General features: G+C 43.0%; 1 protein-coding gene across 5 annotated transcripts in view; it reads left to right on the forward strand.

Annotated features, from left to right (window-relative positions):
* Window positions 1-2,018: 2,018 nt before the first annotated feature.
* Window positions 2,019-26,492, forward strand: part of Zyg11b (zyg-11 family member B, cell cycle regulator) — a 58,502-nt gene continuing 34,028 nt past the window's right edge. For 2 of the 5 annotated variants that reach the window (XR_007590721.1, XM_050136188.1), the window contains exons 1-3: window positions 2,019-2,243; window positions 15,656-15,821; window positions 21,731-22,485. Coding sequence is in view for 4 of the 5 variants with exons in the window: in XM_050136188.1 (XP_049992145.1) it covers window positions 2,214-2,243; window positions 15,656-15,821; window positions 21,731-22,485 (951 nt within the window). In the remaining variant the exon portion in view is untranslated. Of the gene's footprint in view, window positions 2,244-15,655; window positions 15,822-16,456; window positions 16,731-18,670; window positions 18,770-21,730; window positions 22,486-26,492 lie in introns of those variants that run through there. The other 3 variants (XM_050136190.1, XM_050136191.1, XM_050136189.1) reach the window with 3 other exon arrangements.

Genomic DNA, 26,492 nt, shown 5'->3' on the forward strand with positions numbered 1-26,492 from the left:
ATACAGGATCTTTTGTTTTGTTCTGTGTTTGTTTTTTGAGGCAGGGTTTCTCTGTTTAGTCCTGGCTGTCCTGGAACTAGCTCTGTAGATCAGTAGTGAGAGATCTTGAACTCACAGAGATCTGCGTCCTGAGGACTGGGATTAAAGGTTTATGCCACCACTGACAAGTTAAAAAATATCATTATTTCTTCTATGTGTGCATGGGTATTTTGCCTGCATATATATGTATGTACCAGGTGTGTGCCTGGTGCCCTCAGAGGCCAGAAGAGGGTATCAGATCCCCTGGAACTGTAGTTATCCCTGGTAGTGAGCTGCCACGCGGGCGCTAAGAACTGAAGCCAGGTCCTCGGAAAGAGCAGTCAGTGGTCTTAACTGTGAGCCATCTTGCAGTGCCTGGAGCTTTTCGATAGTATAAAGGAGAGAGAAGGGATGCAGAAAGAAAGGGAATGCTGCCCACGATTTTCATCATAGGCAACAGACACTAAATGAATTTTTGAAACAAGATACTGAAAGCAGTGCGAGGAAATAATAAAGAAGTGGGCCAGTGGCTTTCGGGTCCTGAACGAGTTGATAGTTGGAGTATTGGAGAGTGAGCTAGAAAGACAGGAGGCTAAGGAGGAGAAGGCAGTCAAAACTGAGATTGTGGGGTCAGAGGATGGGACTCAGGCAGAAAGAGCACTTGTCTGGTATTTTAGAGGCCCTAGGCTCATCCTCAGCATCACAATAAATGCATACATAAATAAAAAATATTTAATGGGCTTTTCGAGAGATCACAGTCATTGGTAGTAAGAAATGTGGCAATGAGAGGCAGGAACAAGGGTGATCCCCAGAGTAGAGGAGCCAGAAAGGCCAGAGCACCACAAAAATCCAACATCTTTGGTTGGAGAGAGAGTTCAGCCACGAAGAGCACTGGCTGCTCTTCCAGAGACAATGGTGCGATTCCCGTTCCCACACGGCAGCTCATGATTATGCAGCTGTAGCTTCAGGGCTCTGCTTCCCTTTTCTGGCCTAATGGGCACCAACCCACAAGTGGCATGCAGATATATATGCAGGCAAAACACCCATACTCATAAAATAAAATTTAAAAATACTACATGACTTAGGACTGGTCAGATGATGTAGTGGTTGCCTCCGAAAATGATTATCTGAGTTCAATTCTCAAGACCAACACGGTGGAAAAGAACCAACTCGCTCAACTGGAAGTCTTCTGACATCTAGAGGTACTCATGTCCCATACACACCCAAATACACACAGAACAAATAACTATAATTTCTTTTATAAGTATTTGAGCTGGGCAGTGGTGGTGCATACCTTTAATCCCAGCACTCAGGAGGCAGAGGCAGGTGAATCTCTCTAAAGTTCTGGGCTAGCCTTGTCTACAAGATGAGTTCTAGGCCAGCCAGGGGTACATAGCTTGTCTCAAAAAAAGAAAAAATGTATTTGGGAAAAAAAAATCATTCACTGAGTGTGGTGGGGTATGGTCTTTAATCCCAGCATTCAGGAGGCAGAGTCAGGAGGATCTCTGTGAGTCCCAGGCCAGACTGGTCTTCATAATGAATTTCAGGACAGCCAGGCTATGTAGAGAGAAGCCCTCTCAGAAAACAAACAAAGCAAAGCAAACAACAAAGCAAAATAAAATCATGTAACAGAACGCTGAAATCACCAAGAACGATGACAACGATAATTAATGACCGGGAATCAGAAGCTAAATTTAAAAAATGAGCGTGAGCTATGGGCCAGCACTGCAGTCTCCGGGTTTAAAGCTCTTCCTGTGAGAAAAGCTTTAAAGGAGTCAACGCTTTGAGAAGGGAGTCTTTGCTGGGACGGGGCGGAGTCTCGAGGGGGCGGGACGAACGGGGGCGGAACCTCGTGGGGCGGGGCGCGGCGGGCACGGGAAGAGGGGCGGGTCCTCTAGGGGGTGGGGCGGGCACGGGGAGAGGGGCGGGTCCTTTGGGGCGGGGTGGGCACGGGGAGAGGGGCGGGTCCTCGTGGGGGCGGGGCGCGGCGGGCACGGCGAGCGAGGCGGAGTCTGTGTTTCGGTCAGGCTGCGGCTGCGGCTGCGGCTGGAGTGGTGTACTTCAGAGGAGCGAGGCCGAGGCCTGGGCCCAGCCCGGAGCCGCTGCCCGACCCGAGCCTCCTGGAGCCCCCTCGCCGGCTGATCTTAGGGGTGGGCTCGGGCTCGGCCCGCCGCCGCACGCAGGACCGAGACTGCATGCCGGAGGACCAGGCCCACGCAGCCATGGTGAGCTAGCGCGGCCTGCCTACCCCCCACAATCCCCGGGTGGCCCGAGGACACCGGGCAGCCTAGCCTCCTTACCCTTCTTCCCGCACCCCCGGTCTCCGCCTTCTCCGGCCCGTCGTTCCCCGTCCTGCAGGAGCGAATCCCTTTAGGGGACATCCTTTAATCTCCCTCCTCTCCGGTGACACCCTTTTGTGCCCCCGTGACAGCCTCCTTCGCGTTCTCCATTCCCCCCCAACCCCCGTCCTTAACCCTTCCCTTTTCTCCTCAACCATTCTCCCTTTCTCCTCTGTAATCGTTAGCTCCCCCCCTTTTCTCCCTGTTTTTCGTTCCCGCATTTGCTTGCTTTCCCTCCTTGTCCCCCTTCCCCCTTCACCATTTTATCTCCGCCGCCCCCTCTTCCCCTTGGTCCTCGACCATCCGCATTTCCTCTGCCCCTTGTCGGATGTCCCCTGTCGCCGGCTCGCACATCTGTCCCTTTTTCCTTCTTCAGACTTCAGGGGGCTAAGCAGGAACAATTTGAAGGCGATTGCTTCCCGGGAGCAGTTGGGCGGGCACGTACAGATTCGAAGCCTGCCTTTCCCTTTTCTGTTTTGGAGGGCGGAAGGGGGGAGATGGGAGGTATGGAGAAATAGTCTGGAAGCTTTACTACCCAGTGTCATTGCAAAAAATTGAGTGATAGTGTGTTACAGAGAACATATTGTGTCCGTATGTGATCATCTGGCCTTTTGACAGATGTATCTAAAAAGGTTTTGAAAATTTTTGTCTCAAGTGTGTTTGCATGTGGAGTTACAGTTCCGGAATTTAAAAGCCTTTTTAAATTTGCAAACATGACAGTTATTGCTCAGAACAAATGATATGTTTTTGTTGGGAGGCAGAGACCAAGGGCGTTTGAGGTCTGAACATCACCTTGGCAGTCAGACTGACAGTCTTCTGAATTCCTTTTCTAAAGGTGCGTTTGTTTGTTTTGCCCTTTCCGCCCTTTCTTGGAGGGACCTTTCCTTTGCACATTTTCCTTCTGCTTCAAAATGGCTGTGGCTACAGCCCTTTGTGAGTTGAGTTACCTGTGTTTTACAGTATATATATTGAAAACATTGTTCTGTCATATACAGTAAGCTAAATTTTGATCTACCTTCTAGTCAAAGGAATAATACATTCTACTGAAAAGGATTCAGGCTAATCATAGTTTCCTCGTTTCTTTATTTCTCCATCTAATTTTTAGGGAAGTAATTTACTGTCTGGTCGTTTAACCTATAAACATTATAAACATTCCCTAGCTCCCTTGACTGCCATTCATACGTTGTCATTCTCCAGTGACATTGCTGTCATTGTGTGCTAATCTGTTCCTTCCCGTAGAATCTAGATTTCGGAAACAACTGTGCCTTACTTAATTCCCTTTATTTCCAGGGCCCAGATTAGGTAGACACTTGAATGATTCGATTATTGGTCTTATTCCCCAGCTGACAAGCACAGTCTCACCAAATTGGAGGCACCTAGCAGACTGAAGCATCTTGCTTTCGGTGTGAAAAGGAAGATAGTGGGCTGTCGTGATAGTGACAGACCAAAGAGCCATTTTGCTGGAGAAGATACCAGACTGCTAGACTTTTGGAAATGTGGGCCTTCCAAAGAGTCATTTGAGCTGGGCCTGAAACATGTATAGAATGTATATGCAATATTTGGGAATGAAGGAGAAAGCTTCATTATAAATTTGAGTAGAAGGATGAACGAAATTTAAGATGTGTTGTGAAAGCCAGGTATGGTGGAGCATGCATTTAGTCCCAGCACTCGGGAGGCAGAGGCAGGCAGAACTCTGTGAGTTCAAGGCCTGCCTGGGCTACACAGAGAAATCCTGTCTCTGGGGGAAAAAGAAAGAAAAGATTTGTAGTAAAGGGTTTCCCGTTTACTGCCTGGAAGGAGGAAGGAGAGAGGATGTGTATAGGAAATGAGGTGAGAAAGATCCTGTCTTAGTCCATTTAGGGTGCTATAACAAAATATCAGCTGGCAAACTTACAGAAAAATGTAAGAGTTTTGAAGTATAGGATATCCAGGAACAGGTGCCAATACACTCGTTGTCTGAAAGGTATTTTCTTTGTGTGTGTGTGTGTGTGTTAACATGTGAATAGTGTGGGTGCATGCGTGTGTAAGTGCTCATGTACATGCGTATGTATATATGAATGTATGTGTGTGTGTGTAGGCCAGAGTTGCTTTTTTTAATTAAAATTTCTTTGAGATTTTTAATATGCAAAATACCTGTGTGTATGATTTGTACTGCTTGTGTGCCTGGAGGTCAGAAAAGGGTGTCAGAGCCCCTGGAACTGAAATTATACATGGTTGTAAAAATGAATTGAACCCTGGTTCTTTGAAAGAGCAACAAGTGTTCTTTTTTTTTTTATGGTTTTTCGAGACAGGGTTTCTGTGTAGCTTTGGAGCCTGTCCTGGAACTAGCTCTTCTAGACCAGGCTGGCCTTGAACTCCCAGAGATCCGCCTGCCTCTGCCTTCCGAGTGCGCCACAAGTGTTCTTCACTGTGAGCTATCTCCCTAATCCTCTTATTTATTTAATTTTTTGAGACAGGATCCCTTACTGAAACTGAAGCTTGTCCATTTGTCTAGGCTGGTTGGTCAGTGAGCTTCAGAGATGTGCCTGTCTCTGCCTCCCAGTGCCAGGGTTCCGGGCACACATTGCCATGCCCAGCTTTTATATGGGTGCTGAGGATCTGAGTTCAGGTCCTCCTTTCCAGGACAGCATTTATACGACTGCTATTTGCCCAGCCCTTTCTTTTACCACTCCCTACAGCAAAGCCTCAGTGTGGCCCTGTGTAGTGGAGGATAATCTTGAGCTCCTGAGCCACCTGCCTCAGCTTCCCTGGTGCTGAGATTTTAGGTGTGTGTCGAGCCTTGTTGAACCCAGACCCTTGTGCATGCCAGATAAGAACTCTGTCATCTGAGCTGTATCCTGAGTTGCATCCCACTCCTCCCCCCTTGTTAAATATGTTTTGTATATTTTACTTTTTCGAGGCAAGATTTCTCTGTGTAGCCCTGGCTGTCTTGGAAGTAGCTCAGTTTACAAGGCTAGCTTCGAACTCGGTGATCCGCCTACCTCTGCTGGGGTTAAAGACATACACCACTACTGCCCGGCATCCTTATTTGAGCAGCCTTGCTATCTGGCTTGCCATGTAGTTCTGGCTGGCTTCCACCTGGAGGGTGTCTGCCTGCCACAGGCACCTGAGTGCTGGCATGCACCACCATACCCAATGTCTAGTGGGAGTTTTTGCACTGGTTCATAGACGCATGTTTTCCCTGTACTTGTTGGATAAGCAAGGCTGCTCCCTGGGGCTTCTTTTAAATAAGGGCACTAGTCTCATTCAGAGGGTTCTGCCTAGCTGATCTAATCACTTTCCGAAGGCACCATCTTGTAGGCTAGAATCGTAAGACACTCATCATAGGCATTTGGGGGAAATACAATCAAACCACAGCAGATACTTGGGCGTTATTGTTTTTTTTGTTGTTTTGTTTTGTTTTTCGAGACAGGGTTTCTCTAGCTTTGAAGCCTGTCCTGGAACTCGCTCTGTAGACCAAGTTGGTGTCAGACTCACAGAGATCTGCCTGTCTCTGCCTCCTGAGCGCTGGGATTAAAAACATGTTCCACAACTGCCTAGCCAGCTTTATTGTGCTTTAAACTTCATGTTCAACTGACTTGTGTTGTTCTTGCTTATTCAAATATGTATGCACAGTAAGAGTGTATGGGAGGGTGAAGAAGGAAAGTACTGGCCTATTGGGAGCCGGAAATTACTAGTAGGGGCTACTTTTTGTTTTCCTTGCACAGTGTGTTTAATAATTTTTTAGTAAATAATTGAATGGTTATTAGAAAGCTTTGTAGTATATATTTCCAAAGTTTGTTATGATGCATTGGATACTTGAGATATTTAAGGCAGCGATTCTCAGAGTTTACTGTGAATCAGGAAGGGTATGTTGGGCTCCGTGCCTCTAGAGTTTGATTCATTAAGTTTGGAGTTGAGCCTGAGAGTTGTTTTCTTTCAAGAACTCTTGTAATGCTGATACGTAAGGCCTAAGACAGTCCTGACCTTTCATTCATCTAACAGTGTTTCTGCCATTTGACTGTGTTTGCATTGGGAATATCACAGATTGTGAAATAGGTGTGGTCTCTACCTTTTTATATGTTTGTGAATATAGAGTAGTTTTTAGGTGTGGAAGGTTTAGCATACTTCAAATGTGCTAAGAAAGACATGGTGGCATCATGGAGTATGATAGTCAGTGGTGGCTTTGGAAAGGATCCTTCTTTCAAATGGAGACCCGAGGAATTAATTTAAGAGAGTTCTGTTGTGGAGAGGCTGGTATAGTTAGAAGGAACCACATGTGCCGTTGACTTGCCGTCCAAGAAAGTCAAGGAAATCCTGGTTGTCCTGCCTACTCCTCAAAAGACAAAAAACAAAATAACAACAAAAACCCCTAGGTCACACTCATCTCTGTTATGCAGCTCTTTCATAGGATATATCTCAATTGTTATACTGTTATGTTTTAGCTGTTGTTGATTATTAGAGTGTCTCATCATCAGAGTATAAAACATGGATGCAGAGATGGCTTCTGGCCAGCTTCTGAGACCTGGATGATACTGTATAGGCACCTTGATTGCAGTGGTATAAATAAATAAATAAATAAATAAAAACTGGGTACAGTGGCACATGCCTTTAATCCCAGCACTTGGGAAGCGGAGAGAGGCAGAAGGTTCTCTGTGAGTTCAAGGCCAGCCTGGTCTAATAAGGAGTTTTAGGACAGTCAGGACTACATAGAAAGACTCAGTTTCAAAAACAAAATCCACATGAGGAAATAGTGACTGGTTAAGAGCACTTGATGTTCTTCAAGAGATCTAAGTCCAGTGTCTAGCACCAACATCAGGTGGTTCACAGCTACCTGGAACCCCAGCTCCAGGGAATTTGGTTTCCACAGACACCAGCATTTATATGCACATATACTGACATACATATTTAGAAATCAAATTAAATTTTTTTAAAAAGTGGTGGAAGTGTCATAGGGACTATTGGGAGAAGATAGATGGAAACAGAGAGGGAAAGAGAATGGAGGGAGGGCCAACAAAACACATGTGACAGTACCATAAAGGACCCTGGGAAGAAATGGCTTCGTGGTTCAAAGTGCTTCTGATGCTCCTCTATAGTACTTCAATTTGGGTCTCAGCACCCCCATCTTATGATTCAGAACCTCTTGTAACTCTAGCTCCAGAGGATGTGATGCCCTCTTCTGGCCTCTGAGTGCCTCAGGCACCTGCACTCACATCCACATACTCAGACATGAATGCAACATAATTAAAATATATTAGAAACAACAGTATAATAGTTGAATGTGAAAAGTCTTCCATATGCTCCAGTGTCTAAAGTTAACTTCCATATGGTCTTCTGTTGTAGGCTGTAGAACCTGTAAGATGTAGTGCCTACCTGGGGAAGTGTGTTACCACCTGGCATGCTTTTTGAGTTAAAGCTGGGCCTGATTTAGGCCTTGGCTCTTTGCTGTCTACCTGCTGGTGGGATGTAAGCAGCTGCATCACTTTTCCTGACATGTCATTCCCACGATGGCAGAACTGTGAGCCAAATCAATCTTTCCCTTTAATTGTTCTTGTCGGGTAGTCCTAGCACTAGGACGAGAAAAGTCACGGATACCAAAGATGCTGAAAGTAAAGTGTGTAGATAAAGGCATGAGGATCAGGGCACAACTGTTGTGCTCTTAAACTCATGGTAGCTCTGGTTACTTGTGTTACAAGATATACCCTAGACTGGGCTCATCACTAATCTGTCACAGAGAGGGAGAGGCTCATGTGTCCTATTTTTTTCTGACATGAAAATAGAAAGGGGGGCTGGGCAGTGGTGGCGCACGCCTTTAATCCCAGCACTCGGGAGGCAGAGGCAGGCGGATCTCTGTGAGTTCTAGGCCAGCCTGGTCTACAAGAGCTAGTGCCGTCCTGGCTCCAAAGCTACGGAGAAACCCTGTCTCGAAAAACTAAAAAAAAAAAAAAAAAAAAAACAAGAAAATAGAAAGGGGGCTAGTTAGGAAGAGTAAGGGGATCAGTGGGAAGGGGGCAAGAGAGAATAAGGCCGGGGAGCTTAGGTTAGTGCATACTTAGCCTCAGGTGACAGCAGGAAGATCAGAAGTTCAGAGTCATTCTTGCTGATTTTCAGGTCTGGTGTGGGCAGTCCTTCTGTATATGTGTTGCTTTTATTGGTTAATGAATAAAGAAGCTGGCTTGGCCTGTGATAGGGCAAAGCAGAGCTGTTACGCCCAAATCCGTGGGTCCCCACAAAAGCCAACAAAGGAGACCAAGTCCCGTATGTAAAAGCAAAGAGCCTTTATTTTAATCAAGTTTGCAAGCTCGGTCTCTCCACGTGTTCAACACATTGGAATATCTGGAGAGCCCGAAACTTAATTAGAATTGGGTTTTTATAGTAGTAAAGGTGGGGGTGAGGGGTCTCTGAGGTTCAGGACCCCTGATTGGCTGACATTTGTCTAGGGGTGTCCTGGTGAAGTGCTGGCAGGTGTTTCTATGCAGTGCTTGGAATGCCAGGAATCCTTTGAATGGTCTGCTCTTGGGTGGGGGTCAGGTAATCTTGGCCTGCCAGGCATTGTCTCAAGGTAAACTACTGAGACTCCAGACTCCATTTAAATTTATCAATGGCCAGAGTCCCAAGTGGTAATGGTTGGAGGAAGTAAAGAACTTCCTTTCTGCCCAGACTTAGATTATCATGGCTGGTCCTCACAGAGCTAGGTGGGGAAAATTAAACTGAATGCTGGGAGAGAGAAGGCAAAGTCAGTGAAAAGCCACATAGCACTGCCAGAGACAGACCGAAACTTGCCGGTAAGCCACACCCACATGGCAGTTCACAGGTTAGTTGAAATGGGTTAAACTAAGATGCTAGAGCTAGCCGGGAGGTGGTGGCGCAAGCCTTTAATCTCAGCACTCAGGAGGCGGATTTCTGTGAGTTCGAGGCCAGCCTGGACTACAAGAGCTAGTTCTAGGACAGGCTCTAAAGCTACAGAGAAACCCTGTCTTGGAAAAAAAAAATAAGCTAGAGCTAATAGGCCAAGCAGTGATTTAATTAATATAGTTTCTATGTGATTATTTCAAGTCTGGGCAGCCAGGAATGAACAAGCAGCCTCCTACTACAAAGGTCAGCCTGTGCTACAAGAGACCCTCTCAAAAAGCAAAACAGAATAACAACAAAAGTCACTGAAGGTAGCATGAAGGTTTAGCAGGATGTGTTCTAGAAACTGTGACTTTAGCATTGAGGGTGTGGTAAATTAGACGAACAAACCTGTGATCAGACTGAGAAGACCCTGAATCACATTAAAAACCTTAGTCTCTTGAAAAGTGTTGAAATAGGAGCGGCGGGGCTGCATCCCCAACACCCCGGCCGCTTGGCTAGCTTATGCCCGAAATAACAACACACAAACTGTATTCATTTAACTGCTTGACCCATTTCTATCTAGCCTCTTCTAGGCTAATTCTCGCACCTGGACTAGCCCATTTCTAGTAATGTGTGTAAGCACCCCAAGGTGCGCTTACCGGGAAGATTCTAGCCTAAGTCCATCGTGAGTTGCAGCTGCCTGGGAGAGCAGAGCATGGCTGCTGTCCGGTCCCTCTGGAAGCAGCGCAGAGTCTGACCCCACTTCCTCTTCCGCCCAGAATTCTATTCTGTTTTTTCCTCCCATCTATGTTCTAAGCTATGAGGCCAAGCAGTTGGTTTATTGCTCAACCAATGAAATCAACAGATTGATATGACACTCCCACATCAGAAAAGCTTGTTGTTTGCTGCTTTTTTGAGATGGGCTTTTGCAATATTCAGGCTGGACTTGAGGTGATCCTGTGCCTCACCCTCCCAAGTGCTAGGCCTGCAGATACAGCCAGGGTCACCAGGTGGAAAGACTTCACAGGAAGTAGTGTCATATTTGAGATGAAGGAAGGATGGCCCTTAAGTGAATTATGAAACTTGGTCTGGGATGGGGACAGCTTTTGTTCAGTACAAGTAGGCAGTGTATAAACTCTCACTATGTCGTAATAGCAATTTCCTTGAATTTATTTATTTATTTATTGGTTTTTCGAGACAAGGTTTCTCTGTAGTTTTAATGCCTGTCCTGGAACTAGCTCTTGTAGTCCAGGCTGGCCTCGAACTCACAGAGATCCTCCTACCTCTGCCTCCCAAGTGCTGGGATTAAAGGCGTGCGCCACCACCACCACCCAGCTGAAATTATTTATTTTAAAATCATTATATTATCTGTGTGTTGAGTGTGTGTGGAGGTCAAATGACAACGTACAGTAGTCTTTTCCTTCCACCATTGGGACCTGTGGATTGAGCTCAGGTTGTCCGTTTTCAGCAAGTGCCTTTACTTGCTGAGCTGTATCACCAGCCCAGTAGTGTGGTTTAAATTGGAAGAAGGAGTATAAGAAAACAAACTGCAAGGACCTGGCATGCCACTCTTCGGCTAAGTGCATTTTTTTTCTTTCTTTTCTTCCTTCCATCCTTCTTTTTTTTTTGTTTGTTTTTCGAGACAGGGTTTCTCTGTATAGCTTTGGTGCCTGTCCTGGAACTTGCTCTGTAACCCAGGCTGGTCTTGAACTCACAGAGACCCATCTGCTTCTGTTTCCCAAGTGTTGGGATTAAAGGCGTGCACCACCACTGCCTGGCTAGACTAAGTGCATTTTCTATAGTGACCTCGCTTTCTATAGTGTGGAGTTGAGAGAAGGGTGTATTTATGTTAGTGTTAGAATTTTGCTTACTGATTCTCAGTTTTGTATAAACTGCCGTTAGGGATTTATGAAATTATTAAAAACAGTACACACTTGTAATCCCAATATTTGGAAAGTATCTTGAGTTTGAGGCCAGCCTGGATTACATCGTGAGCCCTTTCTCAAAACAAAACAAACAAACAAAAAAACCCAAAACCCAAACAACACGGGGTTTAAAGTGTAGCTCAATCTTAGCGCACTTGCTCAGCATGTGCAAGGCACAGGGTTAGCGTTCCAGGACCACAAAACAACAGAATTACTAAATACCACAGAATAAAAATAAATGTAATAAAATCCTTTATTCATTAAACAAAGTTCTTGCAAAAGTTAAGTATTAGACTATTAGCATTTTCTAACTTTATTAAATTTTTGGTTGCTTTTAAAGAATTTTTAGCTGGGCAGTGGTAATGCACTCCTGTAATCCCAACACTCGGGAGGCAGAGGCAGGACAGCTTGGTCTACAAAGAGAGTTCCAGGACAGCCAGGGCTACACAAAGAAACCCTGTCTTGAAAAAAATAATTTTTTTATTGATTTATGAGTTAGAGTCTCCTGTAGCTCATGCCGTCCTCGAACTCCCGCTCATTCTGTTTCTCCCTTCCAAATGCTAAGCCTGGCTCTCCTGTTCCGTAAAGAAAGGTAATTAAAGGTAATTACTGTTAAAGAGTTTAAGTTTTTCATAAACTTGACTTCTTAGATTTGAAGAATGTATTAATCAAACTTTTCATACCAAGGACTCTTGTTTCACTGGTGTTCATATTTGCTAATAACATAAAGGCTCTTGATTGGTTGGCTGGATTTTTGTAATGCTGAGGATCAAACCCAGGCCCTTGTGAATGCTAGACAAAGGCTTTACAACTTAGCTCTATCCTCAGCCCAAATTTTGTAGCATTTTATTTTATCTGTCATGATCAGAATTGAATCCAAGTATTCTGTATAATAGGGACGTGTTCTACCACGGTGCTACATAGGTAGTCTTTGGTTTGAGATTTACACCCACTATGCAGCTTTAGATGGCTTTAAACCTGCTGTGTTACCCAGGGTGGCCTTGACTTTTCATTCCTTCTGTTTGACTTTGCCTTTGCTAGAATTACAGGTGTGCGCCATCATGCCTTGCTTACTTTAGTATTTTAGAGCTAGTTTTACACACATCCCGTCTATTCCAAACTACGGTCTGATGAGATAAAGTAGAGGTCTAGCTTCACTTCTTCAGATAAGGAAACTTAGAAGTTAATTGCTTTTCCTTAGACCATATAACTAATAAGTGGCAAAGCCCATAACTGCTCTTTATGTTATTAAACCTGTATCTGTGAACTCTGTTGTACTTTAAAACTCAGACTTGTGGCTAGGAGGGAAATAATGCTGAGGCATCTCTATGTTATCACTCAGTATGATCCATAAATGCCCAGTAATTACTGACCTAAATTTTTATGTCTTAGGATAGCTTTACTACATGACCCAAGAAGGAAGCAGGGAGGAGACTGATTACTGTTTGAGACCTTGATCTTTTTTGCTAGAACTCTGCCTCCTTGCCCTTTAGGACATAGCTACTTGCCATATTGGCTAGGTTCTGAAGTGATGCATGCAGAAAATTTAATTTTTAATCTAAGAGTTTCTAAAGAGTAATTAGTGATTTCTTTTAGTAAAGCAACTGGGGATAGCTTAGCAGTAGAGCATTCGATAGCGCGGAGGAGACGTGATTCTGGGTTTGAGCCTGCTGTCACGTCACACGCCTTTAATCCCAGCACTGGGGGTGGAGGTGGGGGAGTGCTGTCTCTGAATTCAGCTCCAGCTGTGGTAGGAGACTCCATCTCAAAAACAAGCACAAAAAGACAGACAAACAAAAACCCTGCTCCAGTAGTTCATAATATCTGCATTCTTTTTTTAAAATGTGCATTGGTGTTTTACCTGCATGTATGTCTCTGTGAAGGTGTCAGATTCCCAGAACTGGAGTTACAGACAAGTGTGAGTTGAGTTGCCCCAGGTTCCTTGGAAGAGCAGCCAGTTCTCTTAACTATGGAGCCATTTCTTCGGCCCCTAACATCTGTATTGAGGATGATATCATCTATGTCCTTGAGACTACTTATTGACTTCTTCTTTTGTAAGGTGTCAGAAAGGGGTAGAATAGAGGATTTGATTACATCTGGTCTCAGATGCTTATTTCTAGAAGCCTGACTTGATGGAATTATTGGTACAGAATGATGGGGGGGGGGCTATAGCTCAGTGACATTGTGCTTGTATAATCCCTTCCCTAGCACTGCAAAGAACCAAGAGGTGCTTTCTTATGAAGTATGGTGGTAGAAGTCAGGATGGGTATGTGTGCGCTTCGGTAATGCTTGTCCACCTTTCAGTTCTAACCCGTGACTTAGTATCTCTGGGTACTAGACAAAGGCTTTACAACTTAGCTCTATCCTCAGCTCAAATATTGTAGCATTTTATTTTATCTGTCACGATCAGAATTGAATCTAAGTATTCTGTATAATAGGGACATGCTCTACCATGGTGCTACATAGGTAGCCTTTCTTTAGGTGTGAAGTACACCTAACAGTATATGTGTGCTTGACAATTCACTCTTTAATGCACATCTGTTGCTATGATGTAGTAGGTGTTATTTTAGGCTTATGACTGTATCAGTGAACAAAACATTTTTTTTCCTGGTGGAACTTACATTCTATAATAAGCACTGACTCAGCAGTTAGTACATGCTGGGCACTACTTCAGGAGTGCTGTATTTAGAGTGTATTTATTTCTGACAACAGACAGTCTCATGAGGTAGGAACTGCTTTATGCATTTTTCTAGATCATGAACTGAAATACAGGAAGACTAAATCCTTTACCTAATAAGTTTACATAGTTTTGTAAATGGCATTTTAATCCAGACAACTGGAGTCCAAGTACAAGATATTACTTAGTCCTTCAAAAAGATGTTAATAAAAAATGCATTTCATGACGGGCTGTAGTGTTTGCATGCCTTAAATCCCAGCACTCCAGAGACAGAGACAGGCAGATCTCTGTGAGTTTGAGGCTAGCCTGGTCTGTAGGAGCTAATTCCAGGACCGCCAGGGCTGTTACATAGAGAAACCCTATCTCAAAAAACAAAAATGCAGGCCGGGCGATGGTGGCGCACGCCTTTAATCCCAGCACTTGGGAGGCAGAGGCAGGCGGATCTCTGTGAGTTCGAGAACAGCCTGGTCTACAGAGCTAGTTCCAGGACAGGCTCCAAAGCCACAGAGAAACCCTGTCTCGAAAAAAAAAATGCATTTCACAGCCAAGTATAGTGATAAACACCTATAAGCCTAGGGCTGTGGAGACCTAGGCAGAAAGATTGAAAGTTAGACATCCACTTGGGCTGCATAGAGTTCCTAATCTTTTTTTTTTTCTTAATGAAATGTGGGCTGGAGAGATGGCTCAGAGGGGATAAGAGTATTTGCTGCTCTTCTAGAGGGCCTGAGTTCATGCCCAGTGCTCACATCAGGCAGCTGACAATCACCTGTAATTTCAGCTCCAATGCCTTCTGGCCTCCTCAGGCATCCTCGAACATGTGTCATGTTCATACATGTTAATAAAAATAAAATAAATGATGGGGATGGAGAGTAGGCTTAGCAGTTAAGAGCACTGACTGCTCTTCCAGAGGACCTGGGTTCAATTCCCAGCACCCCCATGGCAACTCACACTTACCTGTAGCTCTAGTACCAGAACTTTCAACATCCTCACACAGACATACATGCAGGCAAGCACCAATGAACATTAAAAAAAAAATGAGGCTGTGTAAGAGTCGAGAAGGGTCGCTGAGTACCAAATGTGTATGACTCGTCCCTCTGCTCTTGATGGTAGATGTGATGTGAGCAGTTTTAAGCTCCTCACACCTTGACTGACCTGTGATGTACTGAAATCTGGAACTGTGAGCTAAGGAAGACAAACCTTTTCTTCCTGCATTTCTCTATTAAGGTTCTGTCCAGTCAGATAACTCTAGTTTGTGTGTCTATAAGTGGACATAGACAGCACAGAAGGATTCAGATAGGAAAGTCAACAGTTTTAAGAATTTTTGGCTTTGTGCCTGCGCGTGGTGATGCTCACCTTTAGTCTTAGTACTCCAGAGGTAGAAGCAGGTGGATTTCTGATTTCCAAGCCAGCCTCATCTACATATTGAGTTCTAGTCCGGCCAGAGGTAGATACACAGTGAGACTCTGTCTCAAAAGACAAGAAAAAGGAGTGCTGTCTTTAGTGTGGGGAGAGCCTATGAAGACCTGATAGCGTGTCGTGGTGACGACTTAGGAGGGCTAATCTGCCCTTCCTCTGAGGCCTTCCCTATCTGCCTCTGACTGGTTAGAACCAGCTGGGTGTTTACACGTACCCAGTGTGGTTTCCCTTTTAGTACTTTAGGGATGGTGGAGATTTGTTTCAGGATGTCTGTTCTTCTGAGATGCACATAACAGACTATGTCCTACTGCCTAACACAGTATCTGTTGCTGTCATGGTATTTATTTGTCTGTCTCATAGGCAATAAATAGTTATTGAATGAGTAAATAAGCGTTTTATTCCCCACTTTTCTGGAAACTAATTTGTTCGCGTTTGTGTTTTCTTTATGTTCTTTCCTGTGTTCCAAGGAGGAAGCATCTCCCTATTCCTTACTTGACATCTGTTTGAGTTTCCTGACCACTAACCTTGAGAAGTTCTGTTCAGCAAGACAAGACGGAACACTGTGTCTGCAGGAACCCGGAGTATTTCCACAGGAGGTGGCTGACCGACTGCTTCAGACCATGGCATTTCATGGTAAATGATGAAAGATGGAAGACACAAATTGTGTGCTGTTAATTGGCATTGGATTGGAAAATACTGCTGTGGCCCCTTTAATTGTTTTCTTAGAAATAGTAGAAAAAGTCAGATGAGCCTGATTCTAGGAAAAGGAATTCAGTTACTGACCTGTTTTTGCTTCAGATTTAATACTTTTTTTTTTCCTTTCCAGTCTAGGCAAACCATTATTTTTCTTTTTTGATTTAAGAAGTAATTTTTTAAAATAGACACACACCCACACACACATATTTAGATTTATTTATTTTATGTGGATGAGTGTTCTGGCTGCTTGTATGTATGTGCACCATGTGCGTTCCTGGTGCCCATGGAGATCAGAAGAAGGTGTCAGATCCCTTGGAACTGGAGTTAGGGACGGTTGTGAGTATTTGTGGGTGCTGGGATCTGAACACTGACCCTCTATAGACATGTCAAATGCTCTTAACCACTGAGCCATTTCTCCAACACCTAAAAAGTGATTCTTATAGCAAAAGGAACTTTTCTAACCACAGTATTTCTACATAGACGTCAACGGGTATAGAAATACCTTACATCTTCTATTGACAGTGGGAGAATCATACTATTATGAAAAAACTGGTTTCTGGTCTTGACTCTTTTCTGTTGTTGTTCTTTGTTTGTTTGTTTGTTTGTTTTGTTTTTGAGACAGGGTTTCGCTGTGTAGCCCTGGCTATCCTGGAACTCAGTCTGTAGACCAAGCTGGCCTCAAAGTCAAGAGATCGTCTGCCTCTGCTTCACATACATGTGTATGAAAAATACTGTTGGGTGCTGGAGGTGGCTCAGTGGGTAATGGACTTCAACAACATAAAGTACTTCAGCATTAGGATCCCCAGTGTCATACGAGAAGCCAGGTGTGGCTACACCCAGCACTTGGTAAGGAATGCAGACAAAAGGATTACTGTTGCCACCCTGATTTAAAATAAATACTTAGAAGAACCATTCGCTCCAGGTTCAGTAAGAGACCCTGCTGCACAGGAAGAAGACTGAGAACAATAGAAGACTAACAACAGAAGACTGGAAAATCTCCTCTGGCCTCTGCATGTGCTTTTTTACCCCCACCCATATTAAAGTAAAAAAGAAGAAAAAGAAAGAAAAATATTGTTAGGTGTGAATGCATATTATGCATCCCAAAGAAGAATAAGAAAATGGAGCTGTAATTGAGTTATTTGGTATAATTTAGAAAAGAAAACCTCTATATTTGATTATTTTCACTGATTTGCTTAACTCGCATTCTGACACAGGAACCAGAATAACTATCAATAAGTAGTATATATTAAAAGTAAGTCGCTTACAATGCTGTGCAACATTTTAAGAGATTATGTAATACCAGTATTTCTCAGTGATCATGCTCAGCATGTTCAGTCTCAAAATTTGTTTTAAAAGTATGACAACTTATGCTGGAGAGGATGTGGGGTAAAGGGAACACTCCTGCATTGCTGGTGGGAGTGCAAACTGATACAGCCACTTTGGATTTCAGTATGGCGATTTCTCAGAAAATTAGGAAACAACCTTCCTCAAGATCCAGCAATACCACTTTTGGGTATATATCCAAAAGATGCTCAATCATACTACAAGGACATATGCTCAACTATGTTCATAGCAGCATTGTTTGTCATGGCCAGAACCTGGAAACAACCTAAATGCCCCTTGACCGAAGAATGGATAAGGAAAATGTGGTACATTTACTCAATGGAGTACTACACAGCAGAAAAAAATGACATCTTGAAATTTGCAGGCAAATGGATGGATCTAGAAAACATCATATTGAGTGAGGTAACCCAGACTCAGACAAATATGTACTCACTCATAAGTGGCTTTTAGACATAAATCAAAGAAAAACCAGCCTACAGTTCACAATCCCAGAGAACCTAGAAAACAATGAGAACTCTAAGAGAGACATACATGGATCTAATCTACATGGGAAGTAGAAAAAGACAAGATCTCCTGAGTAAATTGGAAGCATGGGGCCCCTGGGAAAGGGAGAGGAATAGACAAAAATATATAGCTCAGTAAAAACAATTTAAAAAATTAAAAATAAATAAAAAGCCAGGTGTGATGGGCCCCTGAAATAGCTTAGTGGGTAAAGGTACTTGCTGCCAAAGCTGATGACCTTTAGTTCAGTTCCACGGGCCCATATGGTGAAAGGAAAAACCTGACTTACTCCACATGTACAGTATAACATGCATATACACTCCAAAAATAAAATAAATAAAAGCTAGGTGTATTGGCACATGCCTGTAACACTTGGGAGGCCGGAACAGGAGAATCAGGACTTCAAGGTCTTCCTCAGCTACAGAGAGAGTTTGAGTTCAGTCTGGACTACATGAAAACCTATCTCAAAAAAAAAAAAAGTTTCAGTTTTGTGTTATATTAGTTTCTTTTCTGTTGCTAGGTTTTTAAAATTTGTTTGTTTTTGGGTTTTGGAGACAGGGTTTCTCTGTGCAGTCCTGGCTAACTGTTCTGGAACTCACCCTGTAGACCAGGTTGGCCTTGAACTCAGAGATCTGCAAACCAAAAAAAAAAAAAAAAACCAGTAAGATTCATTATAGCAAAATAAAAAGTTCAAGTTTTAGATACACAGATACACTACCAAGAGAGATGGGACTACCTGAGTGGGAGAGTACTGAACGGTCTTGTTTGTTACTGTTTGGGGCTTTACTTTATGGAGTTCAGTGGAAGGAGGAGCTGGTTATAGATGTGAGTGAGGGGGGTTATCTGTGTTGATTGACTGGGTTGTTGTACTGCCTTTGGTCTACTACACATCCCTTAGCATGATGCAACTGATTTTTATTTTATTTTATTTTTTGAAACAGGGTTTCTCTATGTAACTTTGGAGTCGTGCACCACCACCACCCAGCTGATGCAACTGATTTTAATCATGTGCATGCCCAATTATGTCTAAGCATAAGATAGTAAGTGAGGGATTCTTCCTAAAAGAACTTTCAGACTGCCTGGCAGTGGTGGCACACACCTTTGATCCCAGCATTCAGAAGGCAAAGCAAGGGGATCTCTGTGAGTTTGAGGCTAGCATGGTCTAAAGAGAGAGTTCCCAGACAGCTGGAGCGTTACAAAGAGAAACCTTGGGGCTGGAGAGATGGCTCAGTGGTTAAGAGCATTGCCTGCTCTTCCAAAGGTCCTGAGTTCAATTCCCAGCAACCACATGGTGGCTCACAACCATCTGTAATAGGGTCTGGTGCCCTCTTCTGGCCTGCAGGCAAACATGTAGACAGACTATTGTATACATAATAAGTAAATAAGTATTTTTTAAGAAGATATAAAAAAAAACCCAAAAAACAAAGAGAAACCTTGTTTTGAAAAACAAAAAAACAAGCAAACATTAATAAAAACAACAACAACAACAAAGGTCTCTCAGGACACAGTTTGTCCTGATGGTTATGTACCTACAACCTGTCCAGGCTGAATAGGCCCAGATACTGGATGCATCTCACGATGTGTTTGAGTAGAAACAGGTGTTATCTAGGGATTGCTAAGAAGACTAACTTGTCTTTATTGTTAAAGCAGGCGTATATGCAGCTGAGTGCAGGTGTGTGTAGGGTTAGCAGGTTGCAGGTGCATTGATAAGAAAGGGCGTGTTATTGCAACTCTGGGTGTCAATTGGTTGCTGAACTATTAATACCCTGTTGGTTGCTTGACTCAATTTTTGTTCAACGTGACAAGTTTCATGAAGCCTTTTGAATGTCTTACAATAATTAAAATTTGAATATGCTGGGTAAGAGCTCCTCCACTTAACAACAGCTCTTAGACAAAATTGCCTTAGTTCTGATTTGATAATAACTGTCCAGCAGCCTGAATGGCATTGTTAGTATGAACTAACTGATATGACCATAAAATTTTGTCTTTAAACCCCATGGTATTGATTTATCTTGCTCCAAATGCTACAGCAACAGACTGTTCTTAGAGTACATTTTGTAGGTATGGCTGTTACTTCTTTCTTAGTAGGTATTGTTTAATATGTAATATTTTTGAGATATGGCTCCATAGTGTCATATTCTGTAGCACTGTTGTCTGATAGGCCATTTCCTTTTTTGTTTCGAGGCAGGGTCTCTCTGTGTAGCCCTGGCTGTCCTAGAACTAGCTCTGTAGACCGGGCTGGCCTCAAACTCAAGTGATCTTTCCACCTCTGCCTGCTGAGTGCTGGGACTAATGGTGTGCACTGCCACGGCCCAGCATTTCTAAGAGGCTTTCACTTTGCTCTGTTTTGTGTGTGTGTGTGTGTGTGTGTGTGTGTTTATCCTATAATTTCTTCATTTGTTTGTTTATCCCTCTTTCTTCAGGAAAAAAACTTTATTCTACTTTAGTGTGTGTTTGCGTGTGCATGTGTGTGTGTGTGTTTGAGGCAGAGGGTTTAACTAAGTAATGAACTCAAAATGATCTCCTTGCCTCAGTCTCTCCAGTATTGGGATCACATGTGTGTACTATCATGCCCAGATCTTTTCTTTTCTTTTTCCCCCCCCAAGAGGGTTTCTTAGTGTAGCTCTGGCTGTCCTGTAACTGGCCTTGAACTCACAGAGATCCACTTGCCTCTGTGTCCCAAGTGCTGGGATTAAAGGCATACGCCACCACTGCTTGGCCAGTGTTTCAAGCCCTGTTTACAAGTTTGAGGCCAGTCAGAGATAAAGTGTGAGACTGTGTCTCAAAAACAAACAAAACGCCAGATGCTGACCCAATGGCTCCCTAGATAAATAGCACCACTGCCAAGCCTAAGACCTGAGCTCTTTTCTGGGGATCCATGTAGAAGGAAAGAACGAACCCCACAGAGTTGTCCTCTGACCTCCACACTTATGCCATGACATGTGCAGATATGTGCACACACATGAATAAATAAGTACAATTTCTAAAAATTTAAGAACTAAGCCACACGGGGTGTGGTGGCACAAGTCTTAAATCCTAGCAGTGGGGAAGCAGAGGCAGGTGGATCTCTGTGAGTTTGAGGCCAGCCTGATCTACAAAGCAAGTTTTGGGCAGCCAGGTCTGGTAAACACAGATACCCATCTACAAAACAAAACAACAACGGCTTCAAAAACACTAAACCAAAATAAAAAGGTTTCAGATCTGGCTAGTGGATTTTTTGCTTGTTTGTTTTGAGGCAGGGTTTCTATGCAGTGCTGGCTGTGTAGATCAAGCTGGCCTCGAACTCATAGAGATCTGTCTGCGTCTGCCTCCTGAGTGCTGGGATTCAAGGTCTGTGCCGTCATCCCTAGCTCTGACTAATAGTTTAACAATGAATTCTAGCCATTATATCTACTAAATATATTGTGTGTATGCCTATATATGTAATAATGTATTGTGAATTTAAAAGATAGTCTAGAAATATATTGGTATCAATATGTTAGTGTAAAGTTTAAACCTTGCTCATATATAAACTCTGCAAGGTCCATTGAAGATTCCCTTTCTTTAGTTACATTAGTATTCAGGTTGGTAGACACTCAGCCTTCATAATACAATCTCTCTAGAACTTGAAGCTTCTCCTTTGTCCCAGAAGGAGAAGAGAGTGTGGGGAATCATAGTTGACACTCGGGTGCTTAAGCCTACAGCCCCTTGACTATATGTGGTATATCTAATTGTAAGGAAGCACTGGGGATCACAGCTGCCTGTGAGTCTCAGAGTGAAGACAAACAGGTGTTGGTGAATCTGTTTGCTATTACCAGCTCCATAATCTTGGAAAGTCCCCTTTTGAATCTCAGTCTAAGTAATAGAATCTTCATCTCACAGAATTGTATCAAGTGTAATACAGTTACGTGGAATTATGTTAGAAACTTAAAATGTGACGGAAATATTTGCTATTCTTTGACTGATTTTTGTTTGCTTCTTTGTTTTGTTTTTAAGTTAAAATACTGCTTATTTTCCCCTAGGTCTGCTGAATGATGGAACTGTGGGAATTTTCAGGGGTAATCAGATGCGCCTAAAGCGAGCTTGCATTCGCAAAGCAAAGATTTCCGCTGTTGCTTTCCGGAAAGCCTTCTGCCACCATAAGTTAGTAGAACTTGATGCCACAGGTGTGAATGCCGACATCACTATCACAGATATCATAAGTGGCCTTGGCAGTAACAAGTGGATCCAGCAAAATCTTCAGTGCTTAGTACTAAACTCATTAACTCTGTCCCTCGAGGATCCGTATGAGCGCTGTTTCAGCCGACTTTCTGGTCTTCGAGCTCTGAGCATCACTAATGTCCTCTTCTACAATGAAGATCTGGCTGAAGTTGCTTCCTTGCCTAGACTGGAAAGCCTGGATATTTCTAACACCTCAATCACAGATATCACTGCCCTGCTGGCCTGCAAAGACCGACTCAAGTCTCTCACCATGCACCATCTGAAATGTTTAAAAATGACTACTACCCAGATCCTTGATGTTGTTCGGGAACTAAGACATCTGAATCATCTTGACATCTCAGATGATAAACAGTTCACATCAGACATAGCCCTGCGATTGTTAGAACAAAAGGACATTTTGCCTAATCTTGTCTCCCTGGATGTTTCAGGGAGGAAGCATGTGACAGACAAAGCTGTTGAAGCCTTTATACAGCAGCGGCCCAGCATGCAGTTTGTAGGTTTGCTGGCCACAGATGCTGGTTACTCTGAATTCCTTACGGGCAAAGGACATTTGAAGGTTAGATCTTAAAAATGTATTTTGTCTGACGGTCAATTGTTTACTTCCACAAGATCTCACTAGGATAACTGTCTATTATATGAAACAAGGCATGGAAAATCATTGTATAGTGGAAAGGCTTACATTAGGCTAGTAGTATCAAATAAAAGTCCAGCGGGGCCAAGCATACTCATGGAGGCAGAGGGAGGTGAATTTCTGTGTGTTCTAGGTAGCAAGGGCTACATAGTAAGACCCTGTCTCAAATGTCCAGTGGGGCCTGTGGATGGAGTTCATTTGTTAGAGTGCTTACCTCTAATCCCAGTACTCTGGAGACAGAGGCAGGCAGATTTCAGAATTTGAGTCCAGCCTGGTATACATACTGAGTTCCAAACTAGCTAAGACTACTTAGACCCTGTCACAAATAATATTAATAACAACAGCAACAATAGTAATAATGTTTTAAAACATTTGGACTGGAGAGATAGATGGCTAAGCAGTTAAGAGCCCTGGCTATCCTTGCAGAAGACCTGGCCTCATTCAACCCCCATCACACCCACGTGGCAGCTCACAACCATCTGTAACTAGTTCTAGAGGATCTGATGTCTTCTTGTAGCATTTACAGGCATTAGACATACATGTAGATAAAATCATACACGTAAACAAGTAAATAATTTAAAAACACTTTAAAAAATAAGGCATGGTATTTCATGTCTGTAATAGCATAGGAGACTGAGACAGAGGTTTTGAGGCTAGCCTGAGCTACATAGCAAGGACCAGGCAAGTCAGGTCTACATAACTGACTCAAAACAGACAAAGGCTCCTTAGAACTTCTTTATCCAGGTATGTACAAAGGTTGATGTTTCTTTGACTACTGATTTGACAGCTCAAAAATAAGACAGGTTGAAGGAAAAGAACTGAGATTGCCTGTCTCTTTTGTTAGAATTTATCCAATTTATATGGGTGGTGCTGGTGCTTGCCGTTAATCCAGCACTCAGGAGGCAGAGGCAGGCAGCTGATCTCTGATGTCAAGGCCAGCATGGTCTACAGAATGAGTTCCAGGACACCAGGAATGTTTGGAGAAACTCTGTCTTCAAAAACAAAACAAAACAAAAATCCAATTTAGTGTAATTGCTAAGAGTCATGTCTAAAATGGTTATTTCAGTTTTGTGTTACCATGAGTTTAGCTTGGCTTTTGGCTATAAGGCCAAGTAATGGATCCAAGAAACAGCCAGTATACTTTCCCAGTATTCCTATGGGGCAGGTGTTTCTAAGCACCTGTTGTATTTATTGTACTTACATAAGCATTACTTATTTTGGTGTCTCCATAGTCCTCTTGCTTCAGATTCCTGGGTGTTGGGATTACAGATGTGAGTCGCCATACCTAGTTAAGAAAATGGTTTTTCTTTTTCTTTTCTTGTGTTTTGTTTGTTTTTGTTTTGTTTTTAGTTAGTTTTGTAGCCCTGCCTGGCCTGAAACTCACAATGTGGAGGGACTGACTTTGAATTTACAGTGATTCTTCTTTCTGCCTTTACCTATAGAGTGCTGGGATTAAAGCTGTATGCCACCATACCCTGTCCCAAAAGACATTCCTTTTATTTGTGTGTACAAATGCGTTGCCTGGATGTATGTGTACCATTTGTGTGCCTGTGCCTGAAGAGGGCATCACATCTCTTAGGACTGGAATTCCATACAGTTTCGAGCTGCTATGTGGGTGTTAGCCAGTGCTCTTAACTGCAAGGCCATCTGTCCAGCCCCAGAAATGATTTTCTAGGAGTGATAGCCAGCTGATCTTAGAACCTGTTCTGTGCTTGGACAGTTTGAATCTCAAGTGTGTGTGCTTCCTACTCTGCCTGCCTACCTCTACTGAAATAAGTCTTGGTTTGGCTTTTCCTGGGTTTTCCTTTACACCGTAGCTGGTTTTCCGACCACAGAATTCCTTCAATAGCTTTTGTCATCATTCGTTTCCTAGTCTTGCACTTCACAAGTAAGGTCTTAAATTTGTTGGCCACCCAACTCCCAAGGCTTACTTTATCAATCAAGCTGTGACTCTGAACTCTGAAGAATTCCTTGACATCTCCTAAACCCAAAGTTGATCCTATTCGACCCAGAGAGGTATTTGACAGTTACGTTGCTTTCCTCCTTGTAGTGCTTTTGCTTTATTAAACTTAGCTTCTAGGATATCATACTTACCTTGTTTGTTTTATTTTTTTTCTTGTTTTCTTTTACTGTGTTTTTCTTCATTTTTAAGGCTTCTGCTGTTACAGTGTTCTATGCTATAGCCCTGCAAATTTGTATTTTATTTCTATAATTAATCTTACCCAAAAGTTTAAGAATCAACTCTTCTTTTTTTAGAAAACTTTTTTATGACCAGGTGGTGGTGGCACATGCCTTTAATCTCAGCATTCAGAAGCAGAGGAGGTAGATCTCTGTGAGTTCGAGGCCAGCCTGTTCTACAAAGCGAGTTCCAGGACAGACTCCAAAGACGTCTTGAAAAACCAGGAAAAAAAAAAAAACTTTTTAATGATTTATTTATTTTTATTTCATATGCATTGGTGATTTGCATATATGTATGTCTGTATGAGGGCATTGGATCCTCTGGAACAGGGTTACAGACAGTTGTGAGCTGCCATGTTGGTGCTGGGAGTTGAACCAGGTCTCTGAAAGAGCAGCCAGTGTTCTTAACCGCTGAGCTGTCTCTCCAGCCTTGCAATTATTCTTTTGTCTTAGTTTTGTTTATTGTATTTTATTTTGTATGTTTTTTAATGTCCTAATTTTTGTTACATTTATTTATTTATTGGGGAGGGTGTGCATGCTTGCTGCACATGTGTGGAGGTTATCAGGTATCATTTATCTTCTACATCATGTTGGTGCCCGGAATTGACCTCAGACCATCAGACTGACTCCTTCAAATTGCCCTCTAACCTCTATATATGTGCCATGGCACACATACTCTCAAAAAAATAAAGGTAAAAAAATTTTTGAATGTCTTTTTAAGATTTATTCTAGGTAGAGCATAGTGATGCACACCTGTAATCCCAACACTCAAGAGGCAGAGATAGGCGGATCTCTGAGTTTGAGGCCTGCTTGGTCTAGAGTGAGTTCCAGGATAGCCAGGATTACATAGAGAACCATGTCTTGAGAAAAAAACCCTAATTATTATCATTATCATTATTATTATTATTGTGTGTGTGAGGGGGGGAGAGAGAGAGAGAGAGAGAGAGAGAGAGAGAGAGAGAGAGAGAGAGAGAGAGAGAGAGAGAGAAACTGGAAGCTAAAGGAGCTGGGGATACAGATACTTGTGAACTGCTCAGTGTGGGTGATGAGACTCAAAACTCCAGTCCTCTGCAAGAGCAATATGTTCTTTCTCTTCTTTCTCCTCTCTCTTTTTGTTTGAGACAGGGTTTTCTGTGTAGTTGCCTTAGCTGTCCTGGAACTCACACTGTAGACCAGACTGCCTCGAACTCACAGAGATCCACCCACCTCTGCCTCCTGAGTTCTGAGTTTAAAGGTGTGTGCCACCACTCTCTTAATCACTGAGGCAGCACCCCATGCCTGAAGTGTCTGCAGCATCTCTTAGTGTATAGTGCCTTCTTCTCTTCCCTTTCACTTTTTTTTTTTTTAGATTTTTAAGTTTTATGTGTGGTGCTGAGAATCAAACCCAGGCACTCTATTAAAATAAATGCCAGGGCTAGAGAGATGGCTCAGTGGTTAAGAGCATTGCCTGCTCTTCCAAAGGTCCTGAGTTCAATTCCCAGCAACCACATGGTGGCTCACAACCATCTGTAATGAGGTCTGGTGCCCTCTTCTGGCCTGCAGATATACACACAGACAGAATATTGTATACATAATAAATAAATAAATATTTTAAAAAAAATAAGTGCCATCTCTCCAGCTCTGACCCCCCACCTTTTTTTTTTTTTCTTTTGAGACAGTATCTCACTATGTAGCCTTGACTGGCCTCAAAATCAGAGATTCATTTGCCTCCCATGTTCTGGACTTAAAGGCATACAATCTTGTGCCCATCTTCC

Source organism: Alexandromys fortis, unplaced genomic scaffold, assembly GCF_014885135.2.
Source record: "Alexandromys fortis isolate MF-2015 unplaced genomic scaffold, M_Fortis_MF-2015_v1.1 scaffold_13, whole genome shotgun sequence".
In the NCBI taxonomy this organism is placed as follows: domain Eukaryota; kingdom Metazoa; phylum Chordata; class Mammalia; order Rodentia; family Cricetidae; genus Alexandromys; species Alexandromys fortis.